Below are 16,369 nucleotides of genomic sequence, written 5' to 3'. Positions count from 1 at the left end.
GGACGATAGTTTAATGTGACAACGTCATAACAAAACATTGATGAAATGATTGCATACTTTTATGAATATAATTGAATCATTTTTATTGAATTATCACTATTTTGTATGGATACAAAGAAGGAGTGAAATGAAATCTACAATTTAATTGATAAATATACTTTTATTTGCTCTCATTAATTCAAATATGTTTATTACTTTAACGAAGATATTATTGTAACTATAACGTTTATACATATTTGCTATTTAACTTCTTTCAATCTGTGTTATTCTGTTAAGGATAGGACGATGATAGGAAAAGTAGGAAACGAATGGGAGTGTTTCAAGTTTAATGTGCCTCAAAAAAGTCAAATCGATGGTTGTTCCAATCGAGTGGAAGAGAGATAGATGCGGCGAAAGCGTACAATGAGCATAACGGGACATGGCGTAACGGGACAATGTGCGTAACGGGACACTTTTTCGTGCGTGCAGCCAGCGTTCATCGATTTATTAGACGTTGTCACATCAAAATGTTCTGAATGCTTGTTAGACTGCGATGATTTGTTTTTTTACGCGCTCAAGAGGTATCTTCCTCGTGATTGGCCGCCGCGCCGTCTGCAAGTGAGGCCATTGCCTTTTCTGGCCAAGCCAATCATGACGGGTTTACTTCCGCACAGTTTGGCGTCCACCGGGAGAAACTCAGCCAATCACCTAAACACAGCAGATGCTACTGTGTTTCAACACATTGCAAGTCTCAAAATATTTTCATGAAAAATGTATGGCCTTATTGATAACATACGAACAAAGTAGAAGATATCTGTGCTACAAATATGTCATTCCTTAACGTTTAGGATTTAATCTCGTTCAGGTGACTACACATTCGTCGATGTTTCACGTGCGATTAGGGTAGCAATATTTAGCGGTCGCGTGTGGATACTTGTGTGTTTCCAAAAAAAAGTAAGCGATATTTAGAAGAATTCTTAACCAGACCACATAACCTATAGGTAAATACGTTTATTTCAGTAACGAAAATATATCCAACAATTTCTTTAAGGTGGGCCAAAACTGAGTCAATGAAACGTAAGTATTTATATAGTAAGGTGTAAAACGGCAGAGAGCGAGAAAATGTGAGAAAGAAGACAATTGTCTAAATAAACATGAATTAACAAACAATATTATTACTCACTTAAAAATTACTGCTTAGGATATCAATAATTATTGATCAATAAAAAAAATGATTAATTAAAAATAAATGTTACTCACTTTTGAAATAATCACATCATAAAATGTCATATTAAGATGTTCAAGACTCCAACAATAGGATGAAACCAATTATAACCACAATTTATACACATTTTAAAATGTAAATTAACTTCGATAATTTTTTAATCACATTTACAATACAACTTAGTATTACTCCGAACAAAAAAAAAAAACAATTTACACAATTGAAATGGCTGCCTGGGCAGCTGGGCTGGGCTGACGAGTGATGAAGTCGCCCGTCCCTGGGGGCGCATGCGCCCCTGGCTAATAATAACCCAGGAGTTCCCAACTACAACAATGCGGGCCGCAAGGCCCAAGCACTCAACCCCTGCATGGTTGATTTTTCAGCCCCACCCAACTCTTCTTACCTGGACCCGTTTCCCTCTTGTCCAGTAGTTACCTGCTTGTTTAATGCATGTTATTGATCCCCGCATGACCCGGCCCAGGGTTTTCCCTGTGTCTATGCAGGGTTTACCTGGGTCACATTAGTTAGCTTTTAAGCTAGACGTTTAATGGGGCTGTAATTGGCGCCATGGCTGGCCAGTAAACCCCAATTAGCACATGATGCACGCGCCATTGTCCTGCATGGTTAAAAACCCGCATGGTAGAGTGTATAGGCTTCGGCCTGAGACACACTTAGATCCTCCCCTAACCTGGACCCTCCCCTTACACACTTAGAATAACTTAGGCTAGGAAAAAAAATTGTTTCATGAAAACTTTGCATTAAAATTTGGCCTTGAAATTTTACTCCCATCGTGCCCAAAGAAGATTAACTTAAAAAAAAAGGCTTCGACAGTATAAGAAAATTTATAACAATTTAACCCCATAAGGTTACAGAGAGATTATTTTGGAAAGGCTCCAACACGAAGCCACAGGAATTGTTTTGCCATATAGTCCATTTTTAATGCCGATTTGCACAAGTTTTCCTGTAGCCTAAGTGTGTCTTTCATTCAAACTTGGAATTTGTGTTTTACGATTTTATTAACATAGGTATTTATTACTTGTTCTAACCAAATCCTCGAAAATTAGAATTAAAGACCAAATATTGAAAGTAATTTAAATAAAAACATAATATACATTTTTTTTCAAGCAAAACCAGTACATAAATTTCTAAATATAAACGTCGGAGTTCTTAAAGTATAACATCCCTTTTGGTTGTAGTGTGAAACTATTTTCTTTTAAAATGTAATTACAAAGAACACTTACTCATAAAAAAATGTATATAATTTCTATACTGGACACTCCTTCTACACAAAATCCTGGCTATGGCACTGCCACCTGGTGAAATAATAGAGATCGGTACGTAAAATAAAATGAAAACTATTTCATATGCTGTTCGTTTAATTGATTCATCGCACCATCACAATTGAGGCTGTTCTTCACAGCATAATTAATACATATAAATAGAGATCTGAAAAATTCGCGGGCTCATTACGTGCTATGCTAAAATTCAAATAATTATACCATAGTGCTGCTTCTACCTTTGATCCACTGTTAATCTGGAGGACTGAGGGCCAATTAGAGACCCTCACTCATAGAAGTGCCGAATCACAGGCCACCCAGTCGTGACGACTCACAAGTCAGCAGCCAATGAACAGTTGGCATTTGCCCGAGTGTGTAAAGGATATTTGAGTCCATCCAAAAGGTCATTGAACCCGCGAATTTTTCCGGTCTCTACATATAAACTACCACATGATTTTGCCCACACAGATTATTCGCTTGCTAGTTGAAATACTGAGTGATGTCGACGCTGAAGACGGCACTCTGCATGTTCAGGACGTAAGCTTCCTGGAGTTTGCCTTGGCCGGTCTCATCCCAGTGGGCCTTCACGAGCGATTCGGCCAGACTACTCGAGTTGGTGGTCACCGTCACGTTCCTGAACAAAGAAATACATACATACATACATACATACATACATACATACATACATACATACATACATACATACATACATGCGAGGTCGTAGAGTCAATCGGTGTTGCTTAATGCCATGACCTTTTCAAGCTGTTTCGCCAATCTGTTCATTTAAAGTCACTAGGGAAATTGACGTGGCTAGTATTTGTTGAAGAGAGGGTCGAAGGAAGTTATAAGGGGAAGGGAGTTTTGTGGTATGGAAAATAACTCGTCCTCCCCCCCCCCCCACGTTAAGCCGGGGGTGTGTTTCCCGGAAAATATTTTAAATAAGATAATGCTTTAAAACGCGCCTTTGAACCAAGAGGACAAATAAATATATGGCCTTTATGAAAGATGGATCCTTGCAATAATACCGCTCATGATCATGTTCTAATATGTGGTTAAAAGAGTGCTACTATCTAATTTTGCTTTTTCAGTGGCCTTAAATTGAGCCACACATGAGACATTTTGAGCTGGTTAATGAGTTGCTTAAGAGGGGAGTCATGGCCCCCTACCTGTCTACGCCCTTGATTGGAGATATTCAGATATTTGAAGCCGATTATGTAAGTGGAGGAGGGTAGTCGTACTCAAAATAACGAACTACTTTATGTTCCCATCAAAGACTTGACCACCGCCTTCCTTGTCGAAGTTCAGGCCCATCACCCCTCCCCGCCCCCCACAAGCCGTCACCCAAACAAGTGAGACCATACCTAAAGGGTACTGTTATATTTTGAGCACGATACAATTAATAAATGAGTCAGGGGGCTGACGTATCGTCAACATCAAGGTAGTCAGAGTCTGTGAGATGAAAGTGAATCACTGGCGGAAAGAACGAGCTAAGGAAACAGGATAACCTCGAGAAAACACATTGCCTCACGCCACGTTTACACACTAGCGAAAATTCCAGTGTGTTCATTCTCCTCCCCTTTCAATTCCCCCTTTCATTCCAATTCCCCCTCCCTTTAATATCCCCCTCCCCATCCAACTTCCCCCCCCCCCAACGATATAATGTGAACACTCAAACACCGTGGCTCCCAACACAATACAATACAATAAAGTTCGCAGAATTTACTTCGGAAAGTTGACCAAAATTAGCGTTTGTCATTTCCAACACTGTGAAAACTAAATTTATTGACAGAACTGAAATAATCATGTAAATTCACAGAAATCTTTAATTTTGTGCATTTATCTCAAAACAACCGTATCGCTACAAAAAAAAGTTCGCATTTATGATTTATGTTGTACCAGTACATTGTTGTATCTTTTACATGGTTAGAAAAATAATTTTAAATCATGCGCAAATCTTCGTAAGTGCGACACGAAAACTTATTTCATATATGCAAAATAACCATACCAATGTATTGTACAAATTCACATTATTTATATTGTAGTATTACAAACATTTTTTTTGGCAAATCGTTTCCTAAGGAATCTTTTTTAAAAATACAAAAAATATTTCTGTGCACAGTAGCTTACCCTGAGAATATCCCACGCCACCATTATTATTATTTAACAATAATCTCGCACATTTAAATGCTACTTGCTATTGGTGATATTTAAAACCACATTATAACACGGATTGACATGCAGGTTCAAGTAAAGCTGCAACCCACAATACGTGTCTCGCGGGGGAATCACAAGCAAACCAAACCTAGGAGGTGCTCACCCCTCGTCGTTGGCGAAGAAGCGGACACCGACCGGGGTACTGCCCCCGATGAAGGTGATGACACCAGACACCAAGTACCCATCGACACTCACCACAGCCGTACCCGATACTGCTTCGTCAGTTTCAGAGTACAGAATGTCGTAGGTGTAATTCACCTGGAAGTAAAAAAAAAAAAAAATGGTTGTCTGTAAAGTCGGTTTACGGACGATAGTTTAACGTGACAACATCATAACAAAACATTGAAGAAATGATTTCATACTTTTATGAATAAAATAGAAACTTTTTTTTTTAAATTATCACTATTTTGTATGGATACAAAGAAGAAGTGAATTGAAATATACATTTTAATTGATAAATTTACTTTTATTTGCACTCATTAATTCAAATATGTTTATTACTTTAACGAACAGATTATTTAAACTATAACTTTTATACATGTTTGCTATTTAACTTCTTCCAATCTGTGTTATTCTGTTAAGGATAGGACGATGATAGGAAAAGTAGGAAACGATTGGGAGTGTTTCAAGTTTAATGTGCCTCGAAAAAGTCAAATCGACGGTTGTTCCAATCGAGTGGAAGAGAGATAGATGCGGCGCAAGCGTGAAATGAGCGTAACGGGACACAGCGTAACGGGACAACGTGCGTAAAGGGACACTTTTTCGTGCGTGCAGCCGGCGTTTATCGATTTATTATACGTGACGTCAAAAATGTGAGCTAGTCTTTCAGTACTCGCCAGACTAACCCCGGTAACGATCAAATTAATGTGTTATCACGTCACAAATACACTTATACAGTTATACGTAACTCCAGCACAATTTTTTTTAAAAGTTCCACAACACAAAACAAAATATATATATATATATGTAACATCTGAAACAATTGTTTCCATTATGGCCTCGTGGCCGTACGGTTAGTATCGCAAAGGTTAATGGATCGAATCCGCGCAACTGCGATATCTTCATTTTTGTACTTGTAAAAATATATTCGGCGCGCGCGACACTACAAAAGTAACTATATATTTGAATTAATGAATGCAAATATAAGTACATTTATCAATTAAATTGTAGATTTCTTTTCACTCCTATTTTGTATCCATACAAAATAGTGATAATTCAATAAAAAGTATTCAATTTTATTCATAAATGTATGCAGAGGTAGATTTTATCATAGAAAATATAAAAAAATTAAAGAAAAAACATTTCTTCCTCAAAGAATATAATATTTTTAATGCCTAAATAGCTTGGTTGCAAAAACCTATTACGGCTCAGTCTCAGGCCGAATATGATATTTCATTTTCTTCTGGATCAATCATTTCATCAATGTTTTGTTATGACGTCACGTTAAACTATCGTCCGTAAACTGACTTTACATACAACCAATTTTTTTAATGTCAATCAGGTCTCAGATAACGTTATTTTATATATTTAGACTACTGTTTTCTTAATGAATAAAGTAAATATTTACACGATTTATTAACACCTTTTGTCCAAGCGCGTAGTCTTATTCGTCGCTTTGATCATGTTAATTTTGTTTTGTAAAATTATACGAAGCTAAATTATTTTACAAGAAGTTATAAAATTAAATATTCATAACATATAATAGGGCCAGGATGGGATGTAATCACCCAAAAAAAATTGCTTGCGTTTGGAAAAAAAATACTGAGAAAAAATATATTACAATAAAGAATAACTAGAAAACTAGAATTTTTTTTATGTTATGACAATATCATATACACTTAAAATTAATAACGTACGATAGTAAACTAAAATAAATAATAATTTTAAATTGTTAAAAATGATCTCATTGACACGCAGAAACAGAGATCAGACAAAATTTCACTCTAACTCAAGTCACGCCCTTACATATAACCATAAATTCAGTGTATAAATAAGGAACATAATTATTCATATTTGTTTGATGTTAAAATTTAAAGGTAAAAAAAAAATTAAACTTACAAAACCCTTGTAGTAAAATTTATTGAAGTTGTTTATATTAGAAAACATGTTTTACTTTACTTAAAATTATAGTATTAGAAATTTTTTAAACTTTTTATAATTATAAATCTTGGCTTTAATATCTTACAAGCTACGTTAAATCACTTTAAGCAATTATTTTATTTTTACTATTTTTCATACTCGCTAGATATATTCAATTTATAAGTTTTTGTTCATTTTCTTGGTTAGTGTTTTAATTGAGTTTAACTTAGTTATGAACGTTTTCTTTTATGACCAATATACACGTACTTTATATAACATTATCATGGTTAAGCCTTAAGTCTTAACTTCGCCACTTAAAATTGACCAATTAAATAAAATATATAGATATGCGACATTATTAAATTATTATTTTAACTTGCAATATTTATTTCCGTGTACACGGATATAATCAAGTAATTGACGCGTTGCCGCTACACGCAGAGAAATACAACTCCTCCTTTTCCCAATTTTTCTCACGGTGAACATATAACAATTTTTTCCTGGCCCTACCTTATGAGAAAGGATGTAGAAGTCTACGATAACAGCTAGTGCCTTTCCATGGCTGTCAAGAACATACGAGGCATTATCCAGGGAGATGTAGTCATCTTGCGTCACCAGGGTTCCTTCACTAATATTCGTGTACGTTGCCGGTGTGACCTGCAAAGCATATACAAAACACACTGAAATTTAATACTTATACTAAAGAAACACTTTTTTTTATATTGAATTCTTAGGATTGGTATTCAGCACATTCCCACGCGACCATGCTACTGGGCTAGGCTTTTCGGTTTTACGTATCATGTTTTTCAGCTTAGATACTGTAAAATAGCTACTTGATGGTCAAACCAAAAACATGGTAAGAGAATGTTTTCTAAATAATTTTTTTTTTAAAAAAAGGGCATGAATACGGAAATTAATTTTGTTCAGATTACCTGACACTATAGTTAAGTAAGTCTCAAGCCCGACTCCGCCAGCTAAAGTAATAATTTTTATGTTTATAGCTCAAACCACTTAACCTTAATCATATACAACCCTTCTACTTTCATAACAAATGTTTTGTAAAGACATAGAAAGAAATTGTAACCAAATATTCTTATACATGACTATAAATATTAATCACAATATTTTAAGTTTGTATGCAGAGTGCAAAAAAATGCTACTGCATATAATTCTCTTTTTTTAAAACAGTTTAAAAAAAATATGGATTTCTATTTATCACTGCTATAAAAACATTTTTCATTAATTGTTATTAATTTGAGGTTCAATTTGTTCTACTATTATAAGGCATATAAGGTACATGTGACCTATATGGCACATTTTATACAAAATTTTATTTAATAAATATGACTAATAACATCTTTGGATGTTGTGTCTGCATGCCCTATACTAGTATGTGGATAATAATGAGGCAATAAAAAACTTATATCCACTAATCATTTTAATGAAAAGCTGCATATTGGAATTTTCCGCGAAGAAACTAAAGCTATTGAATCTGTAATTTTTCATGTGTTCTCAGTTAAACTAAAATTTCACCAAGTGGGAGATTAAAAGAAAAAGCTCATGAGTACATATCTGCCAAGTTGAAAACAATGTTGCCACGTGGATTCAAGTGTTCTTAACAATAAGACTTGTATTGGGCACATTGGTATTACTTTATAATCATACAGTTGTTTTAGGTCTTCCACATAGCAACGGGTTTTAAATACATTATATTATGTTGCCGTTGTTGACTAATTATCCACATGTCAACTATCACATCCATATAAAAACTATTACAACCATTTTAGCGAATGCTTTCAGAAATGTTGTTCACTTACGATTATTTAGACGTTGAAAATAATTAATCGATTAAGAGTTTATCGTGAATTGAGATGTTCAACTGTTCATATTTGCACATTTACTTACGCCAATTGTCACAGATATTTGACTCGGGTAAACCGGCCATAAGCTGAGGTTTTTGGCATCGCTAACTAGAGTCTGTGCGTATTTGTAGACGTCTAATGTGCCATTGTAGGCTCTGAAACAAAGAAGGTTAGTAAATTTGATTATAAGTGATGTCCAGGTAATGCAATGTCAAAAACCTTTGCTACCATAATGAATCACTTATGTTGAAATATAGTTTAAAGAGATTATTTATATATTTAAGATGTTTTTTTTTCTAAATATTGTAGCGTTGTCATAATAGGATTAAGTTTTTATATTGTTAACACAATTACGTTCTTTACCATGTAACACGTTGTTACTCTGTGTTACTTAAAGACACAGGTTACGAGTATTTTTTCTACAAAAAATTTAATAGCAAAACTTTATTTAATTGTAGCCTCCCCATAACATAAATAAAAAGTCAAAATCTTTGCCAAATTTAGTTTTAATCCCTACAAATTAATGTTAAAAACTTAATATTTGTTAAAATCTGATTTCCTACATGCTGGTTACATAAGAATCCTCCAAACTGTTCACAGTGACTATTTAATCTGAAATAAATTATTCCTGTTAAATGGAATCATGGGAACCGAACTTTAAAATATGCATTTTTATATCATTGTTTATGACAAGAAAGAAGGAATACATAACTCCAGAAAAATGGTTTAAATATTTATGCAGGCAAAAAAATTAATGAGTAGAAAATTACAGACTGTTATTTATTTATGTCATTAAATACACGACGTTAAAAAAATATATGCGGTAGTTTTAATGGAAGGTTCGAAAAATTAATCTATAATTTAATTTATATCTTGCTTAACTGTGCGTCCAAGAGGTAATTATAGTCAGAACAATTAAAAACATATTGTGGATATGCATACTTAAAAGTTTTAACTAATTAAGTAATGCTCTTTTGAAATCATTGCTAATTTAATTCACATGGAAAATACGGTCTTAAAACCACTACCTAGTTTATTTTATAACAAGCTCAAAAAGGCAACATCCATACATTTTTATAAGAGAAGGAACATCCTTACTAATATTATAAATGCGAAAGTAACTCTGTCTGTCTTTCTGTCTGTTTGTCTGTTTGTTTGTTACCTTTTCCCGGTTGAACGGCTGGACGGATCGTAATGAAATTTGGCAAAGAGATAGATTATATCCTGGGGATGGACATAGGCTATCTTTTGTCTTAAAAAAAATAAATTTTAAACGGGTTAAAAAAATATATCTTAATTTTATGTAATGTGTGTCATAGATGTACAAACTGTTAGTGTCATTCCTCTATGTCTGCCGAGCAATAGCTTTCAAGCCATTACGTTACGTTTTGCTATTGTAAGGAACTAAGTAGAGAGTAAGAAAAAAATCAAGATCTTGGCAGTTTGTAGTGTCGCCATATTTGTTTCAATTTTCAATACCGTTTTTGTATATTACAATTTAAATTGCAGAAAAAAATAATGTTTCATAGACACATATATAGTGAGTGTGTGTCATTTCTCTATGTCCACGAGGTCTCGCCGCGTCAATTTTCTCCTTGGGGCGGACCCGTCCGCTTAATTAAATAAACAGCTTGTATCGTGAATGATTTCATGATTTATTTCATGAAAATCTGCTCTCATAAAAAAAATAGTTTTATAGACATTCAATAGGTCTCTCTCTCTCTCTCTCTCTCTCTCTCTCTCTCTCTCTCTCTCTGAAGATCAGTCTATGAATCGTTACAAATTTATTTCCTTTATTTTTTTAGTTTGATTTGATACAATATGATTTCACTAAAAATCAATTTCTACCCCTTCCTATTTTCATTTCCACATTACGAAGTTTCACTTCTTCCACGTGGAGGGACTCCACGCAATATTTTTGCATGCAATTAAAAACTATTTTTTAATGATGCTAAATAAGTATAACTTCTCATGCGCGTACCAAGTACATGCACCCATTTTTAATATTTAATTTCTTCTTATATATTTTCTCCCTACCTAGGGCACTCATAATTCTTTTAAATTTCAAGTGTATGTTTTCAATGTCATTCGAGTTGTACAATTTTTTTTGTCAAATTGGTCATTATTTATACTTTGTTTCATTTTGAAAACATACGTATTTTAAGTATTATGACAAATAAAAAAAAATTAGTTTCACTAACATTCTTAGGTTTTTATTGTGTGGATAGTTTCAAGTTTAATATTATGTAGGTACCCTACATAAATTCTTAAACTTATAAATTTCTTCGAAATTTATTCATCGGTTGGTAGGGCCTACTAATATTTTCTATTTGTAATATTGTAATTTTTTTACAGTACCTACTTATTTGCAAGGAGTTTGGTTTAGTGTTTATAATTTATCTGCTGAGTGTCAAGAGTCTTAGGGCTGCCGAGACCGAAGACCAGAAATATTTATCAATTATGTAATATATTGTTGAAAAATTTGAATTTTACTATTTCAGGAAAGTTGATTTTTTTATTAATTAGAATAGTTACGTGTAATTTCATTCTTCCTTTATTTCATATTAAACATTATGTTTGGTTAAGTGTGAGATAATTTTATTTATGTATGTTTTAATTTCATTTAATTTATTGTATATATTATTACCTACCTACTTCTATTAAATTTCAGGCGGATGTTAACATTGTCATTCCAGTTCTATAAATTTTTTTGTCAAATTAGTTATTAATACTTTTTGTTTCATTTTGGAGTATGTTTTTTTTTACTTAATTCAAAGTTTTGTGGTGTGTACAGGTAGTGATATCTCTATTAATTTCTATACTCCTTTGGATAAGCGGAATATGGCCACCACAGTTTTACATATAAACAAATCCTACAAATGTTTTAAACATTATGACAAATAAAAAATAGTTTCAAAAACATCTTTAGTGTTTTTGGTGTGTATAGTTTGAAGTTTAATATCATGTATGTACGTAAATTCTTAAACAATTTATTTAGATAATTATTCATAGGTAGGTAATAAGCTTTCTATTTGTCAATATTGTTATTATGGTAGATAGGAGTACAGTAAATGCCTACATTCTTATATTCCTTTATATTTATTTCAATTTGGAGTGTTTCCGAGCCATTCTGGGTCCTCAACATCGACCCCCCCCCCCCCCAGGTGGTTAAAGCCCCAAAATTTCGAAAGTTTAAAATTTTTTAAAAATCTATCTCTTTCGATTTTAAGTGTTTTCGAGCCATTCAGGGTCCTCGAACCCCCCGCCCCCCTCTGGGAACAAAGCCCTAAAATTTCGACAATTTCAGGAATTTCAAATATCTATTCTTTCGAGATGGAGTGTTCCAAACCATTCGAGGTCCTAAACATCCACTTTCCGCAAAAGTGAAAGCCCCAAAATTTCGAAATATAAGAATATATATAATTGGATGTTGGCATGTTTGACGTCGATAAACTCTTACACCGTTTGACCGATTGCCATGAAAGTTGGCACATCGAAGTGTTTTTATCATGGAGAAGGTTTTTATGCTATCCATTTTTTTTAACTCGCCGCTAGATGGCGCTGTAGCGCATCAACTTCTAAACCTTTCAACCGATCGCCATGGGTAAACAGAAAACCATAGGTCACAGATACACAAACAGTAATTATGTGTCATTTCTTAATTTCCACCACACTGGACATATCGCTATCCATTTTGCTGTAACTCACGGACAATATATCACCAGGTGTTCAGCCCGGGAAAAGCCGGGTACTGCAGCTAGTACATAATATAAAGGTCAAATACATACGCATTTCACTCTTAAGTACTTTTCCCAAAGTAATTTCAAGAAATGATCAAAATACATTATTTTTAAAAGAAAAAAACTTTAAAATTTGGTTTTGTTGAAAAAACTTAAAATGTGGCAATTAAAAACTTATCCACAAATTATCTTAATGAAATCTACATGTTTGAATTTTCTGTGAAGAAACCAAAGCTTTTGAATCTGTAAACATTGATGTGTTTTTAGATAAACTAAAATTCTACGAAGTAGGAGATTAATGAACAAGCTCATTAGTTCATATATGCCATAAATATAAATGTTTATTATAAAAAAACAATTCCAGACTACTCTGGGCATGTGGAATGCAAGCATTGTGTTCTCCAAGACTAAATTCTTGGATCGCTGCTTTTTCTAGTCTACATTGAAGACGAAATCACTCTACTGAATCCAAATTCCACACATTATATTTTTGCAGATATTCTGGTAATACTACAGCATAAATCAAAGAAATAACTAATTATATGAAATAATGTAAACAAAACTTCATGGTTTGCTGCAAAACAAATGTTAAAACACACACGCACACACTCTATAAATCATAACTAAACAAGTAGTATAAAATATATAGGCCTAAATATGATTGAAATTTGAAAATTAATGTTGAGGAAATTGCTCAAAAACATTTACCTGTCAGTTTTACTCTGCAAATCATTGAATATATCATTAAGAAAGACTTGGCTACAATTATTAATTTTGTTTGCGTCCATTCTATCATGACAAATAGCACAAAAGTGTTTCTAATGCAAAATATAAATATAAGAATAAAGTCTTTTAAAAAACCAGTCAGACTAAGAGATTTTTATTCGAACTAAAAAAAAATTTAACTTATTTCAATCATCAAACATTTTATAAGCATAACAACAATTCCTGATAAAGTAAGCTTAAATATACTACAGTAAAACTACTCTCAATTTCTGCCAATACAATAATTAACAATCATTTTCCTAAAAATATACAAGAAAAGTATTTTTTCTTGTATAAATCTATCATCATAAAACATTTTCTTTTGTTCATGTTCGTAGAAACTGTTAAGAATCTCTCTAAAAAAATGAAAATATTAGTTTTATGCTGTTCAAGTATTTTATTTTGTTCACATTCTCGTTTTCTACATGCTTCATGAAGTATTTTAAACACATATAGGTTTCAACCACTTTGTAGTCAAAGTGTCAGCTATTTTAAGTATTTATTAAATAACGTTTTAGCATTTTCGTAAGATTTTAAGTTATTATATTGACTATATCGTCACTTTTCCCCTGAGTTCGGGTATGGAGACTACTTTAACATTGGAGATCCAGTATTTTTATTCAGTAAGTAAATAATATCGAACGATAAACAATTCGAATTGTGAATACAAAATTAGTTTGTGTGCATGCCTCCAAGAATTTACAAAAATTCATGTTGAATTCTTGATATTTCACGCAGTTTATATTATTCTATGTATTTGGGTCACAATATACGTGTAATTGTTAAATGAGCAGTAAAACATAATGTTATTCTCACTTCATTATTTGATTGTCTTTCCATACACTTAAACTAATTTTTAATGTTAATAATCATACCTAAGGACCTGATTCATTAGTTTTATAGTCGTTTGGATTTTATTGGTTATAGTTTATACTGTTAAATATAAATATAATCGAAGTACTTAAATACGTATACAAATTTTAATGCATTCTTCTCATCTACAAATTTTGAAAGATTTTGAACTTTACTTAAATACTTTTGTTTCCATTCGCCATTTATACAGGTTTTAATTTCGAAATATATCTTTAAAAAAAACTAAAGATTTATTTTCACCCAGAACAATAGTTAAAAAAATCAGATTCAATTGAACATTTACATTTTAATCTCCACCCATTTACAATTTCATTACCTACACTATTAGTTTAAAAAATTAATTTCTTAAGGCTTAAGTGTGAGAGCTGCTCATGTTCTAGTACAATGGTCAAGGGTTATTCCGACGAAGCGAATACTTACACAACCTGAGAGACCAGGCACAGAGTAGCTGCAGCGATAACAGTCTTCATGGTTGCTGTATGTACCCTCGACTTACTGGATCTTCCCGCGTTGCCCAACGCGGGTTTGAACATCGCGCACAATCTAGCGTCCAAAGGTACAGTCCTCCGGGGAACAGATAAGATTTGTACAAGTGGTCACCTGTGAAAAATATGTACGAACATCGAAATGTGCTTTAAATAACATATTCGAAGCCGTGTTTTTCGACGAGGGAGGACTAAAATTTTAAGGGGGGTTAAGTGCATTGTTTCAAATAACTGGTTGTCAAAGTCATAATTTCAATTACGTTCACGCGCTTTCGCGGCTATATGACTGATTTTTAGCTGCGCGAAGTTAAAGAAATCATCTCTGACGCTTAGAACGACATTGCAGAGTAGTATATTATAGTTCCTCCGAGCGCAGGCGCCAGGCGCTGGTGCCGGTGCCGGGGTCAATGAGCGATTGCTCTGACGTCACGGCGGCCATCTTGGACTCAAAAATTCCTCGAAATTCCTCAAAAATGACTAAAAAATTCCCGTTTTGAGGAAAAACTTTCTCGTTTTGTTCCTCAAAAATTCAAAAATTAGGATTTCGAAAAACCTCAAAAGTCATTTTGCCTTAGAAAGAACACCTTGTCCACAGTTTACAAAAGCAATATTTTGTATTAGAAATTCTTAATATTTTCTTTCGGTATTTCCATAGCATTACAACGTACTAAGTAACTCTTTATGTCTGTAATTAATGCTTAATTACTTACCTTACCCTTTATTACATTCAATTATATTAACATATAATTTTATTTAGACATTAGTAGGTAACAAACAACCAAAAAAAGGGGTTGTATGTAAAGTCGGTTTACGGATGATAATTTTACGTGATAACGTCATAAGAAAACATTGATGAAAAATTGCATACTTTTTTAATTTTCAAATATTATTTACAGTTTTTGCAAATTTAATTTAAATAATTTGTCTAAATATAATCACGAACAATTAGTTAAAAATCCCGCCTTAACCTGTTTGATATAATATAAGATTTTCTCGCACGGTGGTTGGCCGGTTCTTGCACGCTCGGCGGAGGCGGAACGTGACAATGAGTCATGCTTTTTCGTGAGTGCAGCCGGCGTTCATCGATTTATAAAACGTTATCACGTCAAAAAGCGTATTTATAAAGAGTGAGGTTTAATTCTACCGTGAATCTCTGGTTTCACGTACTTCACGTATAAATAAATTGAAAACATATAATACGACCTATGGTCTACAGTGCTTACCAAGTCTTGTATACGTCATTGAAGATGCAACAGAACAAGCCTTTTATTGGAAATTTAAAAAAAAAAAAATTTATGATGGGGCACAAAGCATATAGATAATGTATAATGAAGAATGTTCTACAAAAACTACAAATCTTGTTGTTGAAGTAAAATTATTTAATTGAAATAATTATTATCCCATAAATGTTTATGACTTGGAGGAATAAATTGAATTTTTAAAAAACTTATTTTTAATTTACATTTTAAAAATAATGAAAAAGGTGGATTAGTGGTATTACCGTTTACTCCGCCTTTTCGAGAAATCTAGTATAAAGTTTAGAATAAAATACTTTGACGCTTGGTATGTACGCAACTCTCACAACACTCAGTTTGATACAGACGCCTAAAATCAAGGGTACTGATTGTTAAGTGATATACTTGCCAAGAAATTTATTTCGAAGAAAACATTGAACTAACATCTAAACGAAAACTACCGCAGATGCAACTTAAAATAGGTTAATGCGAATGTTAAAAAAAAAACCCTTTCAGGAAAGAAAGTTGTCGCACCTTTATTTGTGAGGAAATATCATCTCATAATACACAATTTAACAATCAAAGGACGTTTTACTTTTCGTAATAACTTATTTCTGCGTTTGGCAGCACGTTTA

The 16,369-nt window shown here is 33.1% G+C and overlaps 1 protein-coding gene across 1 annotated transcript; it reads right to left on the bottom strand.

Moving 5' to 3' along the window:
- Positions 1 to 2,562: 2,562 nt before the first annotated feature.
- LOC134530230 (uncharacterized) lies at positions 2,563 to 14,551 on the bottom strand. The gene is made up of 5 exons (XM_063364907.1): positions 14,435 to 14,551; positions 8,680 to 8,791; positions 7,285 to 7,431; positions 4,799 to 4,953; positions 2,563 to 3,115 (listed from the first exon to the last, which is right to left on the bottom strand). Exons 1-5 carry the CDS (start codon positions 14,545 to 14,547, stop codon positions 2,962 to 2,964), a joined length of 681 nt encoding a protein of 226 aa, XP_063220977.1. The 5' UTR covers positions 14,548 to 14,551; the 3' UTR covers positions 2,563 to 2,961.
- Between the last annotated feature and the right edge of the window lie 1,818 nt (positions 14,552 to 16,369).

This window comes from Bacillus rossius, chromosome 3 (genome assembly GCF_032445375.1).
Source record: "Bacillus rossius redtenbacheri isolate Brsri chromosome 3, Brsri_v3, whole genome shotgun sequence".
In the NCBI taxonomy this organism is placed as follows: domain Eukaryota; kingdom Metazoa; phylum Arthropoda; class Insecta; order Phasmatodea; family Bacillidae; genus Bacillus; species Bacillus rossius.
This window is presented reverse-complemented; position numbering and strand designations above follow the sequence as displayed.